We start from the raw sequence: 16,544 nt of genomic DNA, 5'->3' as shown, positions 1-16,544 counted from the left end.
ATCTCTTAAGAGACTGCTTAAGGGAGAGCTTCTTAAGTGCAACCTTAATAGGCACCAGAACACCTATTCCCTCCATGCAGTAAATGCTTGACTGCCGCATGTTCTTTATAAATATAACACTGCAGGAATGTTTCGAAATATTGCATTAATCAGAACTGGGGAGAACCTAAAAATCAAATACAAAATTAACAACTTGAATCATCTAATCGTAAATATGATTTTCGTCGACTGAGTGCATGAACCCCCCCAGACCGTAGTATCACCATTTTATTTTTATTTGTCCTATGAAACACCTGTGTGCACCAACATGTGTGCATGTCACTAATATCGGGACAAGCAGTGGTGCATTAGCCGAAAGAAAAGTTGGTTACTGTCTTAACATAAGAGAATGTCCTATTGCTCCAGCATTGTTCCAAGGTGCTTTTCTAGGGAAATATATTAGATAAATATGTAAATGAACCTGCAGTGTCGACTTTTATCAGCCTTATGAACCAAAGTTTTGATTATACTCTGACTTTGGCACATTTAGAGAGGTGTGTGCATTCCAGGGGTGTCGGAATAGGGGGAGCGCGTCCACCCCAGTATCGGCAGAACCCCCCTTCCTTCCCAATTAATAAATAAATACATAATCAACACGGCATTCCTTATGTTACTGAGGTCAATTCGCTGCACATTCAGAGCACAAGGACAAAACCTGATGATGACTGAAGTCATGTATCAGACAAAATCATTTTATCATATGGACCGGTTATTTTTTAATGAAGTGATGATTGGTTATGAAACTGTACCCTTAACGACGTTAGTCTTATTTTAAATGAGCAATACGAGCCGACAACAGCGATAAGAGACAGGTAAGAGGGGCTCAGACCAACCTTACAAAAGAATATCTCGCAGAAGATATATTTACCTAAGAACATTTCGGGAAACATGTCAGAGTGTTAAGAGACAACTTAAGGTAGAACTTAAGAATGACGTGGCGTTAAGAAGGTTTCGGGACCCCAGAGCAAAGGGCCCGGCGATCAAAGCCAAGGAGGGTCTTGTTGAAAGACTCGTGAAAGTTATTTGGCCAAATTGAACCTTTCTTCAGTGTCCATACCCAGTGTTTGTAGACTGTAAAAATGAAAGTATTATTTTCATAGCTGTGCTTTCCTTTCCCTGGGGAGAATAAGGCCACAAGGCTGAAGCTCAGCTTCTCCCGATATTCCGCGACAGATCTCGTTATTACTGCCCGGGCGGCTTTCCGCGGCTGATTCCGCCCCAGTCTCTCCTCTTTTAGGTCTCAGTGCACTGACTCCAATCATTTCGTTTTGCGGTTGCTAATAAATCTCATATGAAAGTGCCTTGGGGAGGGGGTGAATGGGGTGGGGATTTTGGAAACGTCTGAAGGAGAAAGAAAGATACCAAAAATCCAGACGCTTTACTGAGAGGCAAAGACGGGTGAGTGGGAGAGATAGGGCGAGATCGTCCCATATTCAAAGCTCTAATCTCAGGATAGGGGGCCTGGAAGAAGGGAGGATAGAGGGTGGGGGGCGATCAAAGGGGAGGGGAGGGGGGCGTTATCCACAGAGAGAAGGAGTGCAAGGCAGACGTGCCCCCCGCAGCGGGGCACAGCGGGGGCCGGCTCTGTTTGTTTCCAGCCAATCCGAAGGCAGAGACCTGTTAATCCAAAGTGCAGGGTGGGGGTGATGGAGAGATTTTGACAGGAGGCTTGCGGAGCTGACCCGGAGAGCGCCTCTCATCTGATCTCCTTTCCTGCTTCTTCTCCCGAGGCCACAGAACCCCTGCTGACGCTGCCGCCCCAGTACGGCTCTTCTGATTCCCGTGGCCTCGATTGGGCCTAGAATGATCTTCTCAGCTGGGCGCAGGGTGGGGGTGTAGGCTGAGATTTGTTCTTTGGGGGAGAGGAACTCCTCCAGACAACACACCGCTCGCGCCCCTTGCTGTCCCACCAGCCCCGCCCTCCTGGTCTCCAGGCCAATGGCAAAATGCCACAGGTGAGCCCACACAAAGAACAATCTGCTCAGTAACTCCAGATGGAAATGAGTGGAGGTTTCTTCCTCGCTACAACGTGCCCACAACAAATTAGCAGCAAACAGGATAAGCTCAGGTGGTTATGAAGGAGTTGTTCCGGGCAGGATGGAGACCCTGGGGATGACCCAGGATGTTCTTGAGGGATCCCCCAGAACCAGCTGGACTCTATGGGCATGGAAGAAGAGACCTGGTCTGATGGAGATGGTGTCCTGCCGTCATGGACCCCCACCCCAAGAAGCAGAGGGAAGATAAGCATGATATCATGAGCGAAAAAGGTCACCATTCAGTCAGCCTATCTGTAAAGCAAGTCTCTAAATAAATATGAAAAAGACACCCACAAATCCTAAACCCAATGCATCAGTAAAGAAACATAAACATAAATATCACCATTACTTAAAAAATGACAAACCAACTTCATTTCAGACTGGAAATGTCTAAAGTGACTGAAGGATCCTTAATGACATTAAGCAAAGGCTAAGGGTGTTGCGTGTGTGTGTGTGTGTGTGTGTGTGTGTGTGTGTGCGCGCGGTTTGCTTAACACGGCATAGTGCCAGCCAAGGTTTCAGTGCTAAAATCAGACCAATTATCCCAGCTACTGCAGTATTTTAAACACATTTTTTGTTTGTAGCTGCTTAGCAAACACAGAGCTTACTTATGCATTTACCTGACTAACAGCTGGCTAATTTACTGAAGCAAGCCAGAAAGGACCTTGGACAAAGGCACCGAGAATAAGCAAGATATTCCCTTAGATGAAGAGATGTGAGTAGATGAAGGGGTGAGGTGTCGCTGCCTAAAGCAGCTTTTATTCCAAACATCCGTCTACGGGACTGGCAGAGATATTTGTTTTCACGAGAAACGCTGAAATGTTCAGCTGAGGCTCGGCAGGGGGGTGCAGCAGATACTACAAAGTGTGAGTGTCTGCTCTGGATCTGTGTGTGTGCAGCTCATATGCTTTTACCCATGTTGTTGCGGGGAAATCGGGTTGTCAGTTGAAGCTATGATCTCATGCGGGCCCATGAAATTTTGACCGAGATAAACATCTGAAAGATGGCGACACAAGAAGATGTAAGAACACCAACACCAGAAGGGAAAATAGTGCATTATATGGGTAAATAATAAGGAACTGCAGACAAAAAACACTGAAAGGAGGTTCTAAGGAAACAAGGGATGGAAGCAGAAGGAAAAGAGGTGGAGAAAAATTGGGGGAAAGGGGGAGGGTATGAAGGTCCCTGTGGAGAGACGTGGTTGGGCAAACAGAGCTCGCAGGCTCAATCTTATACAGACACACACACACACACACACACACACACACGCATAGGGGAGACGGAGCCAGAAGACAAGCTGTGACTCTCTCTCCACCTGCTCGCCCAGAGCCAGACAGCCACTCGTCCACACGGCCAAGGGACGGACGGCGCAGGACACGGAGAAGCCGGAGCAGAAGTCGCACCTTTCTGCCATGTGGCCACCAAGAGCGGTAGGTGTGCATTTGTGGGTGTTTAAGTTTGGGGCCGGTGGGATGGGATGCCTGACTGGGGCGATTCCCACAGAGGGAAGTCGCCCCAAAGTGTCACCAGTAATTAGGACTGGTCTCGTCGTCAAAGAGCCGAGCTTCACATACAGCTCAGCCTTTCTGTAATAACCGCTGCGATGCCAGCAAGGGGGGGCGGGGGGCTGCTGCTTTTTTTGTGTCTACGCTGAATGTAAATTTATGCAAATCACTCCAAACTTTGAAGATGCCGTTGAGATAAGCTGCCAGTTCCCATTTCGCTCACTTGAGTTGTGATATTAGTAGTAATGTTTTTCGGTGAGAAACATAGTAAAGTTAATCAACAGGGATGTATGAGGGGGAATTTATCCGAAGATGCTAAGCTGACTGTGATGTGAATGGGCGCCTATCCCATGACCACTTGGGGCTGTGTACCGTAGCTCAGCTCCCACGCAGACCATTGTCACAGCTCCTGTCAGTTTCCTTGTCAGGAGGGACTGCACGGCGCTTGCAGTTCGTGGTTCCCCGCCGTGCGTTAGGATGGTTACCAGAGCCAGACTGTGTCAATCAGCACGATCATGCTCTATACTTCACAAGCCTACCCCAAAATGCAGATCCCCAAAACCATTATTCCTCAAGTCACATTAAAAAGAATTTCTGCTCCTTTGGGAAACAAAAGTTAAAATCTGAAAGTGTTGCATACAGACCAAAGTGCTGTTGTGGGATTAAAGTCACGCACAGTTAAAGCACAATCTGTTCATCCCGTTTTGTAGTTGAAGCATCGTACAGGAAGTTGGTCAAGAGAAGTGCCCTAAAATGCCAAGTGTGGATGACATGCTTTAAAAGTTTCGCTGTCTCCCAAGGCTTCTCCTGCGGCTTTCCTGGGACCTGAGCCATAGTTTAATACCCTGTGTAGTGTATCTGTCCAACTTCAGAACGCCTTAGTTCTCTTTTGAACTCCAGTTCAGCTCCAGTTCACAGCGTATTTCAAAATGACAGGCGACCTTGGGATGAATGTAATGCCCAGCCTTGTGTGTGATGTGAGTGTGATGTGGATGGATTCCTGCCTCGCGTGTTATGGGGTAATATGAGAGCGCGTGAAGATCGCAGGGTTTTATACTGCGAGTAAAACGCGTCTGCTGAGCACGGAGCCTATATGGCTGAGGGTACAGAAGATCGGCTCAAACCATGCGGAGTAGCCTACATGTTTTATTCATATTTATTTATTCATTGACGGACGGTGCCAACCTTAGCTGGGCGCCACATTAAACGTTGGCCGGTAGCGCTGACCCCGTCACGCTCAAGCTTAAAGTGTTTCTATTTTTAATATACCTCTGCTGACAATAACCGAGTATAATAGCTCTTATTGCATACCCGACTCATTTATTTAAAAAGTAATACTTTGTTTACTATAGATTTGATATGCGCGATGTCTTTTTAGTTTGAGATCTGGAGCGTTAAAATACAATATGATTTATTTAAAACTGTGTGCCAGCGAAACGACTCCTGTTCGTGTTGTATGTAACAAAAATACATGATTAATTCCCGATACATTTAACGAAATGCTCGCCCTCGGGAGGTAATGAGGGAACGAACAGCATCACAGGTGTTACCGTAAATGACGATCACTCAACATTTATATTCGATGCCTCCATTTCCCGGATTTATAGACTGCCGATGGGCGCTCACTGCTTTTCAGGCGCCGGTCTGCGATTTTTCACCCCGAAAACAGGCGGCGATGTTAATCCTGCATAGAGCAGCTCGCTAAACCGAACATCCGAGAAGCTGTACTGATGGGCTTTAGTCAAGTCACTTTATAGTCATTTTACACGCAAGTAAGTAAACTGCGGTTCTGCGAAGCAGCAAACGGCTAGAATTATAAATACTGGCTGGGGTGATTCTGGGACGCTGTGTATTGGGATTTAAAAAAAACCCGAATAACTCATAATGGCTTTTAAATTGCATTTTGTTGTTAACCATTTAGCTACCCTAAAGTTTATTTTGAACTGTATTGAATTCCTTTGTTGTCATTATACAATGATATTCAAGCTGCAACTCTAAAATGAGAAGACAAAAACAGTGAATGAAAGTTTAAAAGTTTCATTGTCACATCCATGTAAGACAAAGATATTTACTCATCCTTCAGTCTAGTGTCAAACGAGACAATAAAAGGTGTACAGAAAAATTCACATATACATTAGCAAATGGTATAGGTAGAAACTGGAATTTAGACTATAGCAATGGTAATTCACTGTAATATTTACAATATAGCGATTTCAGTGAACAGTTCTGGAGTATCTAACTGAAAAGTTGTGTAATAAGATACGGAAAACCAAATGCTTCTAATTATTAAGAAGTTCCAGAGATGGTTACTATGGTATAATGTTGAGTATTGTTGTAATTATTAATAATAGCATTTGTATATAAAAAAAAATAGAGCAGGTTAAGTTAAACGTGATATTGGATAATCCAGATCAAATGTGATCAAGTGGTTTTCCCTGACTTACCCCAACTACTTCTGCTCAGACAGTATATACATATATCTTGTACATATATCTATGTGGTGCTGACATTCACATCCCTCATTTTTAATTCAGCACTGTGTGCCCTAAAATGTTTAAAAGTTCATACTCTTTAAACATATTTATTACCAAATCACCATAATCTCATACACAGCAACTGCCATTCATGCATTATGCTTTCAATAAACAAAAAGTTGTATATAAAAATAAATATTGAATTTGATATTGTGCATATATGAAAAATTGAATCTTTATATAATTGTACATTTTTCATACATAAATTTCAAACACTAAATTGCAGAATAAAAACTATGTGCATAAATATACTTATTCTTTATGTTGTATTGAGTACAGTGGATGATTATATAAATATGCTGCATTCTGTGCACTTGAACTAATGCTGTTTTCGGGTCACTAATGGTGGCAATGCTGGTGAGCGGCAGTCGGAGGCCTTTCTGTACTGGTGAGCGGCATTCGGAGGTCTTTCTGTGTTGGTGGTTCTGCCTGTCCTCCCAGTACTCTTACATCAGCAGCCCATCCTCTCCCACACTGATCTGGAACTGAACATTTAAGTCTGTGCATTAATATTTATATTCACTAATTAATTGAGGTCAGTTATCTTGCTTACCAGTGGTGTCACTGCTCTGCTCTGTAGCTGTCACATCCTGTCCTCACGTCTGATTGGTTACCTGTGGCATGGTTTACAGCAGGAGCTTCACTGAAACATCCTGACACACGATGACCTCATCACTGTGCCACGGTACGACCAAAGTTGCACCGTGACCTCATCACCATGCCGTGGTACAGCCAAAATCACACAGTGACCTCACTGCCGTTCTGCGGTACGGCCAAAGTCACACAGTGACCTCAATGCCGTGCTGCGGTATGGCTAAAGTCATACAGTGACCTCATCACATGCTGCAGTATGACCAAAGTCGCAGTGACCTCATCACCGTGCCGCGGTACGGCCAAAGTCACAAGGTGATCTCATCACTGTGCAGTAGTATGGGCAAAGTTGCACGATGACCTCATCATCGTTCTGTGGCACGGCCAAAGTCACACAGTGACCTTGATGCTGTGCTGCGGTATGGCTAAAGTCACACGGTAACCTCATCACCGTTCTGCGGTACGGGCAACGTCGCACAGTGACCTCATCACCGTGCCGTAGTACGGGCAAAGTCGCACAGTGACCTCATCACTGTGCCATGGTACGGCCAAAGTTGCACGGTGACCTCATCACTGTGCCGTAGTACGGGCAACGTCGCACGGTGACCTCATCACCGTGCCACGGTACGGCCAAAGTCACACAGTGACCTCATCACATGCCGCAGCATGGCCAAAGTCACACGGTGACCTTGAGGCAAACGGTTGGAAATATTTTTACTCTTTAATTTTGAAAGTTGAGGGCTGTTCATGACCCCCCCCCCCCCCCCCCCAGTTCCCACAGTGGTCCTTTAGAGGTCCCCTCCCATTATGGTGGCTAATGATGAGCCTGCGGCCATTCCGTGCTGCCGGTGAGTTAATACACAGAGGCCCACAGGCTATTATGTGCCATATGACCAGGGGACGTGTAGCGTGTGTCCATTGCTGCTGGTGGTCCTGGGAGGAGGGACAAAGTGACCCAGCAGCCCATAGTGTAAGCTCCCCCCACCCCGCGTAGTGTAAGCTCCCCCCACCCCATTGATGCTGGCAGGTAGACGATACTCTGCCCACACCCTGTCTGGCTTGTGCCTTGGCCCCAGACTGGAAGCTGTGCAGCAATAATGTCCGTTAAAGATCACGACTGACCCTATTTTCTTCTCCCCCCAAAGTCAACATAAAATAACAGGTTCAGTTGGCAAAAATGTGCTGTATGACGTTTTACTTGTATCCGTTTTATCTATATAGCTGCTTTATACAGCTGTATTCAGAAGCTTGGCCACTTCTGACCCTGTGGAGGTCGGTGGGTTTCATTACCCAAGTCACCCATGTGAGCATCACCTCTGTGTGGCTGAGGAAAACGTTCATTAGTAATTAGCAGAATTCATAACAGAATTGATCTTTGTGTAGCGATGTGCAGCCATGAAGTTTATCCTGCTGCAGAAACAATTTTCATTTGCATGAATTTTCCTCTGCCAGAGTTGCCCTACGGCAATCGATTAATTCACACCCCCCCCCCCCCCACCTCCCCTGGCCCCCCATGGCACCAGTCTATTCTGTCTATTTTTAGCTAATATTAAAAGTAAAAAGCTAAATACATTAAGCCGCTGTTGCAGACCACAGGGGAACAGATGCAATCGCATGCGGAGCAAATTTCCAGAAGGAGTTTCCAAAGCGGCGGCAGACAATTTCCAGTGCATCATTCTCACAAACTCAAGAGTTTCTAAGAAAAGGAAAGTTACAAGGAAATACAGTGTTTGTTTTTTATGTAGCGCAATTGACATCACCTTAACTTTTTAGGTATGTTAAAAGTATGTTGTTTGTTCCTCTGATTTAATTTTTTTTCACCATTTTCTCCTAATAGGTAAAAAAAAAATACCAATTAACATAAATTTAAGATCAAATAACACAAAACTAGTTTTTCAACTTTTATGTCTTTCAAATGTATTGCATGTAACCCATAATAAACAATCAATTTGTTTAATAAGATGTACATTTTTCCTCAGTTTGTTGTTAGTCTTGCCATTTATGCCCTGGATTTGATGAAATACTTGTTTATTACAGAAATTAATGGCACTATAATAAAACTCATTCACAGGTGTCAACACCTTGGGAATCCTGCAAGATATTTTGATCAAAATAAAATTTATCTATTTTTACCACGGAGATTGTATTTAAAAACGTAAGCTATATGGTTTTTTTTCTCAATCAAAACATTCTGCCACGGACACAGATGAGTGTTGCACGGACACGTTTGTCCGTGTACGAAGAGGTCGACGTTGGCGATCCCATAGGCATAATCGACCGTTTATACACTTACAGTACGTTTAGCTTGTCTGTCTAAAACTAATTTTTAAAATGAGACAAAAATTTTATGGAGTTCGTGAGAATGACTTCAACCCCTTTCGCCCCACGACGTCTGTGAAAGACAAACTGAAAGTGGAAAAGGTTCAATAAAAATCACACCCTAAAATCGCTCGTACTTTTTCCCGACGTTGTATAACAAGGAAACGGCATTTTGCTGCCCCCATCAGGCCGGTACTGATTTATTCTTGCAAGACCCCTGTAGTCATAGTTGGCTTAATACAAACAAGGAACCGTAATACGTTAGTGTGTTTCAGTTAGATATGTTCCCTTTGAACTCTATCCCATTTTGAGAATTTTTCTATCCCTTTGATTTTAGGCTTATTACATTGCTTATTGCAGTGCTTATTACAATTCTTATTATATGTTTATGAGACAGTTACATGTGCTTTATATTTGTGTTTTCCGGACATTATGGGCTACTCGCATATGCCATAATTTAATGTGTGGTTAGTGCCAGGCAGAAACGAGTATCTTTGATTTTGCATCCGTTTGGTAACTTCTTGAAGTTTTCTGATAGACCGCAATGCGTGCTTTTTGTATTTTTTTATTTTATTATTTATTACTTTAGAACATCTGTAAGAAATTGAAATGTAAAAGCATTGTTTAGTTTATGATCCACTAAAGTGATGAAATATTGACACAAACGCACAAAAACAGACAACAATGCACAAAAAAACAATAGGCTATAAGCTCAAAAGAAATACTTTTAGGAGAAACATATATTCGTTTTGTTTACGGTTCTCGCTATAGTTGGTAGCGAGAATATTCGCTTTGTTTTCCTGGGGTGCGTTTTGGTGGAATATGTTTATATGTTTAAAATATACCCCTCATTGCACACAGTATTACTGTGGAATAGTTCAGCGCACAATATTGCAACTTCCACGACCGGATCGGGTAATTCGTGTAGCAGCCACAAAATGCATAACAGCTCAATTATGCTTCTGAATCGCGGCATGTGATCAAATTCAGTATCCAGTCCCATCCTCCCAGAAGCGGAGCAGCTTTCGCTGGGAGGAGGGTGAGGTTCACCCTGATCTGTCCGCGCAGAGGAGGCCAGTCTGACAGCTGTACGTGGGTCAGGGTTTACCGGGAATCTAATTTCACGCACAGCTGGATGCGCCACTGCAGAGCTGCGCCGATTAACCGGTCAGCTCCTAGTGTAGACGTGGCAGTTCGATGGAGGGGTCTTTCCGGGCCAGATGAAAACACCTGGATCAGGGCACCTTATTTCCAGCTCTCAATTATAGCAAGATCTAATCTCCATACGGTGCCTTCTCTCTGTAGTGAAGGGAATTCGCCACAGGGAGGGGTTTAGTACAGGGAGGGGTTTATCAGATGGGAGTGCAGAATGAAATTATTGTCACAGAGAACAATAAAAGGAAACTTCTCCTGGGATTTCAACCAACAACCTCTCGTTTATTAGTCCAGGCCCTTAACTAGTACTATCAGCAGGACACAGAACAACAGCTTCACACATTTTTGTGCTTTTTAAAATTGTGTGATAATTTCAGTCCAGTTTAGTAAGATGCACGTCATGAACCAGTACAAGCACAGCCTCCTGAAACGCACTTCCTGTTTACGCTCTGACAGGAACAATGTATCACTACAGCAGAACATCCCATTTCCATCTGGCCAATACCACTGAGTTTAATCTTTTTAGTATTACTTCCATCCCATATCCATCCCATATCCATCCAGCGTCTTCCATCCAGTGCAGATTTGCAATGAGGCCTGGAGTATTTCCCAAGAAGCACAGGCCACAAGGACATCGGATACCCTTTTCAAAACTTATCCTGAGAAAACTAGGGCTGCCAGCAGTCATATCACCTGCAGTTCAGACCAGATAATCTATCTGAAGCTAAGCCAGATTGGGCTGGACCACTACTTGGATGGGAGACTGACTAGGAAAACTGGGTTGCTACTGGAAGCGGTGTTGGTGTAGCTAACAGATTAGCCCATCCAGTGGTCAGTGTGGATCCCTGTGCAGTGGTGGGAACATGGTGCTGCAAAAATGGTACCATTCTTTGAATAAAACATAAAACTGTAGTAGTCCTGAGCCTCTGAGACCATAAAAGATCCCTGAGCACCTTTCAGGAGAGTAGGGGTGGTGGCCCTATCTGATCTGGGGACTCGACTACGAAGTGGGGTTACTGGTACAAGCCACTGGCCTCCTAATCATCCCCTATATCTGATGAATTCTCTCCTGTTCCTCCACCACCTTAGCTAAAGTCTGGTGAGTGTACTGGCACAGAATGGCTGCCATCGTTTAATTACTGCTAAATACTTTAACACACAAGGAATTTACTTTGGGGTGTTGCAAGGACAATCAAGACAAATATAAAAATTATGTGCATAAAATAGAATCATTATATTCACTTATTCTTATTTGCATTCTGATAAAACAACAGCAATACTATATTAATTCCAAGAGATTCTAGAAACAATCTCATCTATCATCAAAAATATATGGTCCTTTCACCCTGCTAAAACAATTCAAAAATCCTTTTTTGTTGCAAAGTACAAGCTTTGTTTTTATGTGTGCTTAGTGCACACTTGACCTGGATAGAGGTTATTGCAGACCAGATGTTCTCTCATCCCTCAAGCCATCAATGGCTCTCCAATAGAATGCAGTCTTGATATTGTACAATACTCCTGGTATCCAGTGAAAATATTGTCCAGAAGATGGTGGAAATCTTTGTTTACCTTATATCGTGTGTATAAATCTGACCACCAGAACAGAAAAATGTCTTGGCGTATATACGCTATATACGGTAACGGCAACTTTGGACAAAAGGTCTAACTTGCAGTATTATCTTTCACCAGGGGGTGGCAACAACAGGTCGTCTGAATGGCACCGTACAGCGGACTGGCTGCAGTTCATGGAAACTCCCTACTGAGACCTTTAATTTTTAACGTATCTGTATCAAGATACATACATGCATATATGCACGTACACAAATACATATATGGAGGATTCTCTCCACAAAAGGTGCCTTCTGGAAACTCTGGATTTTTTTTTTCTTACAGTAAAATGCAAACGGTTATCTATGAGGTTCATGTTATTTTGACTGGCACTACATCATTTAAAGAAAATTGTACTTGTGTTTTAAAATAGTGAATCCATATCATATACAGCTATATGGACAATAGTACTATATTGTGAACTAGTGCTCTGCTCTTTCCTGGAGGTGCTTCACCGCTGTCTTGCTAAAGAAGGTCTATAAATCGACTTCATCAAACCTGAAAGTTAACGCTTCCCAGCAGTGAGTAACATCACTCCTGAAAGAGAGTTTGGTGTGAAAAGTGTGCAGGGTGTAAACACGAGATCACCGTTAGCAGTACAAAAACTGGGACAAAAAATGACTGAGTTCAATATAAATGACAACTTCCTTTTCCCTCGTCTGTAAATTCTTCTCCAGTCTAGTGACATACTCCAGATGAGGATTACACATCACTGCCACTGGGCAGCCCCAGCGCTGCGGCTCTCGTCCCTCATCCTCCTGCTGCCGACCTGCCTGTCCCTTGAGGAGACCTTACTTCCAGTGCCCCCCGCCGTGGCTAACGCCTCCCAGGGCCTCCCCGGGGCCATCATTATCGGCGTGCGGAAGGGCGGCACCCGGGCCCTGCTGGAGATGCTGGACCTGCACCCGGCTGTGGCGGCTGCCCCGGCAGAGGTGCACTTCTTCGACCTGGATGAGAACTACCGGCACGGGCTGGGCTGGTACCGGGCTCAGATGCCCGCCTCTCTCCCGGGTCAGCTGACGGTGGAGAAGACGCCGGGTTACTTTGCGTCGCCTAAGGCTCCGGCACGAGTGCGGCACATGGACCGGGCCGTGCGGCTGCTGCTCATCGTCCGTGACCCGGTCCAGCGGCTCGTCTCAGACTACACGCAGGTGCTCCGCAACCGCCAGCTACGCAAGAAGCCCTACCCGGCGCTGGAGGAGCTGCTTTTGCGCCAGGGCAGGGTCAACCCTGGCTACCGGGCTCTCCAGCGGAGCCTGTACCACCTGCACCTGCGCCGCTGGCTGGCCCACTTCCCCAGGGCCCAGATCCACGTGGTGGATGGCGATGCCCTCGTCCGTGACCCCCTCCCTGAGCTGAAGAGGACTGAGCGCTTCCTGGGGCTGCCGGCACGCATCGGAGCCGCCAACTTCTACTTCAATGCCACGAAGGGATTCTACTGCCTTCGCCCCCTTGGCGGCCATGACAGGTGCCTGGATGAGTCCAAGGGCCGCGCCCACGCCCCGCTGGCTGCCGCGGTACTCCGCGCCCTCTGCCGATTCTTCAGGGAGCCCAACCACACATTCTTCCGTTTGGTGGGTCGCTCCTTTGACTGGTGCTGATGCACTGCCTGTCATCGTCTGCCAGTCATCGGTGACGAAAAGCAGTAAGGGGAAGCCTATTCAGAGACCCTTAGCACCGAGGACCACCAGCTGTGGGTATGTCTGTATAAAACACTGAGGGTCCCCTCGCAAGCCTCGACTTCGGGGATAAGAGAGGCGGCGACCTGTCTGGGTCACGTCCTGTGGCAAGCCGGTGTTACTCTTTGGACCTGAATGGCGTCTGAGTGCTGAAGACGGAAACTGTCTAGTCGTTTTTTGAGTCCCTTCCCCCTTTCTGCCTCTGCATTGCCCAGCAAGACTACAAAACAACACTGTAAGCTTCATCACACGGCACAAAGTGCAGCAGTTCTAGAATTATTGAATAATGCTGAGGCCAGCCAGCTGACGTGCAGTTGTATACAAGGACATTCAATGAGGAGTCCAGCTTGTACTCGCAGACAAAGATAACTGAAGAGACAGCCGCGCTACCCTGATGTCAGACATGACCTCTATTTCCGTCATATCCTCGGAACGTCCAGAACGGGAAAGCCAACTGCTTCATAACAAACCGACTCACAAATTCACACAAAGACACTGGCAGTGGACAATGAGCATCACCTGTGACCTGCAAGCCTGTAATAATTGGGGACAAGATCTGAGAAGGAACTCAGAGCACAGTCATCCATTGACTTACACCCTATCGAGTAACGTCCGATCGTACTTACGTCCACGGCCCCATAAGAGCCGTAGTAAAATTTGTCGAGAAACGTCTGAAGCAGATGCAGTGGGCATTAGCGGGCATGCGACAAGAACCAAAACAAACAGATTATGCTGCCACTGTAGAGCTTTGCATAAATTCATGTGATATTGTATCTTATGTTATACAGTATATTTGACTTCTTTCCTTATAATGATCGAGATGCATCCAGATTGACTTAAGTCCACGATTTCGGAACATAACCAGGACGTAAGTCTATAATAATAATGATATAAAATAATGGCATAAAGTATTAATATAAAGGAAATGAAAACCTTATACACAAGAGATTGTAAGTGTAGCAGGTGTCTGTTGCATTACTAGATAAGATATACTAGTTATGGTAGTGATACTGTCCTTCCCTGAAGTCTGTTTCACCTTCCAACTTGCTGTCTTATTAGAACAATTCAGCAACTGCTTTTCAGACATGGTCCAAAGCATGGCCTTGGCGGGACATGAACCAGCAACCTTCAGGATATAAGCTTGTGTCATGATCCACCTTTTTCAGTTGATCAAAGTTCCATGGGTTGTTGATTTGTGCAGAGTAAATGAGTGGACATAATACTACAGGTGGGTGTGCCTTGTGGTGGGGGGGGGGGGGGGGGGGGGTAGTTATGATGATTGCAAGATTTGCAAATTGGATTGGTCTTAGTTGGGACCCAAAATCTCTAGCAGTGTCTCTGATTACAGATCAACCCAGTTTACATTACAACTTGCACCACAGATTGATGAAACATTTTAAATAATGTGCTTTTCATTTTTTTACATTGTATAATTGCAGTGATGTTCGTAACTGTCACTGAAGCCCTGTACCCATTATGTCGGATAATAGTTTCTTTTAGCAAACTTTTTGTCAATGAACACTCTTAAGTCCCCCCCCCCAAAAAAAGAATAAACAAACAAATGTCTGATTTATATATGGGGGGTTGGTAAACCTCTGAGAAGGTCGACATTGCACCATGTGAAGGTTTTTAATTCAACAAAAGTTATGTTTAATGTTTTCAGTGTGAGACACTGAAAAAGAGTCAAGCAGGGACATAAACGTTACGTATATTATTATTAGGGTGTCAGAAAATCATACTCATCAAGAACGTGTCCATGGCAAGACTCATTTGTCTCCATGGAAAAAAGAAAAAAAAATGACTGAGGAAAAAAATATGTATGCTACATTTTCAAACACTATGCCTGTGGCAAAAATAGAAGCATTTTTATCAAAATAACCCTAAGCCTAACCCTAACCCTAACCCCCTCAGATTTTGTGACGGTGACGGGTGATGATCCCTGCTGCCCAATGAGCTCACGATGATCTACACACCTATTTGACTGCTGTTGTTCCGCTTGGAACATCTCTGATTGGATACTTCCAGTCCATAATCACTTCAGCACTGAGGTCTGCTTTCCAGTCGGCCCACTGCTATCCCCCTGTTTTTTTGGTGATATTTTCCACTAACTGACTGTCTTTTTTTACGCACCCTTTTAACTCCATTTAGGGGGTTTGTCGAATCAGCAACCTCCTCTCTCTAACAGCATAATTAAAGTCTCGAAGCTGTTTTGACATCAAAGGGCAGAGCCGGGTCATTACACCTCCCCTCCTCTGGCCCTCGGCAATTCGAATGTCAGGACAAAGTCCAGTCCAGCTACTTTCCTTCACATTGACGGTCAGGCCAGTTTCACCAGTTCGCCTGCGTAACCATTCGAATATTGAGGTATGATGCTGCTCTTAAGCATTCATGATGAGTAGCAGGCAGGTTTTGGGAAGGGGGGGGGGGTGCTTAATCCCCCTTTGACACTTTCTTCCCGTGACTCGTGTGTGAAACAAAAGTTTTTCAGATAGGGTGTGGGGGTGCTCACACCTGGGAGTATATCCTCAGCAGCCTCTGCACTCCCTGGCTGTGCCCCCCCCCCAATGACAGCCTGCCACCTTGCTGTCTCGTGGCCCCGGGGCTCTCCTCACAATAGCACATCATGTATTTCTTGAAAGTTACTTCCAATTCACATCTGCCCTGCCGCAGCATTGAAGCCAGTCAATGGAGACCTGAGGCTCATTCATAACACAGGTGCTTCCTGCTCCCTAACACAACCTTTCCCCAGCAGCATTGCAATTAGCAAATCATGAGCACAGTGACCCACAGAGCCACAGGCCCACCTTACTAGATAACTCAGAGCTTCACAGGCTGTTAGTAAGAGAAAGGCCAGGATTATTCACAGATAATAAAATACATAATATGAAAAATTATGCAGTAGATATCAGTAGGGTGACCAGTTAATCCATGTCAGGAGAGACACTATGAGCTATAACAGGGTTTGTAAACTTCCATTTCAATTAAAAGGACCTGGATTTCCCTTTAGCACTGAGTCCTTGCTGTGTGCTGATTGGTCAGTCTCCTATAAGCATGCATGTGTCACTAATGTTAATGTAA

At 45.1% G+C, this 16,544-nt stretch overlaps 1 protein-coding gene across 1 annotated transcript; it reads left to right on the top strand.

Moving 5' to 3' along the window:
* Nucleotides 1-3,198: 3,198 nt before the first annotated feature.
* On the top strand, nt 3,199-14,676 carry LOC111851458 (heparan sulfate glucosamine 3-O-sulfotransferase 1-like). Its single transcript, XM_072713863.1, has 3 exons — nt 3,199-3,248; nt 3,403-3,505; nt 12,465-14,676. The coding sequence occupies exons 1-3, from the start codon at nt 3,199-3,201 to the stop codon at nt 13,386-13,388; spliced, it is 1,077 nt and encodes a 358-aa protein (XP_072569964.1). The 3' UTR covers nt 13,389-14,676.
* The last annotated feature ends 1,868 nt before the right edge of the window (nt 14,677-16,544 follow it).

This window comes from Paramormyrops kingsleyae, chromosome 7, assembly GCF_048594095.1.
Source record: "Paramormyrops kingsleyae isolate MSU_618 chromosome 7, PKINGS_0.4, whole genome shotgun sequence".
NCBI lineage: Eukaryota > Metazoa > Chordata > Actinopteri > Osteoglossiformes > Mormyridae > Paramormyrops > Paramormyrops kingsleyae.
This window is presented reverse-complemented; position numbering and strand designations above follow the sequence as displayed.

Coding starts and splice junctions, on each gene's coding strand:
- LOC111851458 (XM_072713863.1), top strand. CDS start 3,199: ATGGAAGCAGAAGGAAAAGAGGTGGAGAAAAATTGGGGGAAAGGGGGA. Junction 3,249..3,402: donor AATTGGGGGAAAGGGGGAGG/GTATGAAGGTCC, acceptor CTGCTCGCCCAG/AGCCAGACAGCCACTCGTCC. Junction 3,506..12,464: donor CCATGTGGCCACCAAGAGCG/GTAGGTGTGCAT, acceptor ATTCTTCTCCAG/TCTAGTGACATACTCCAGAT.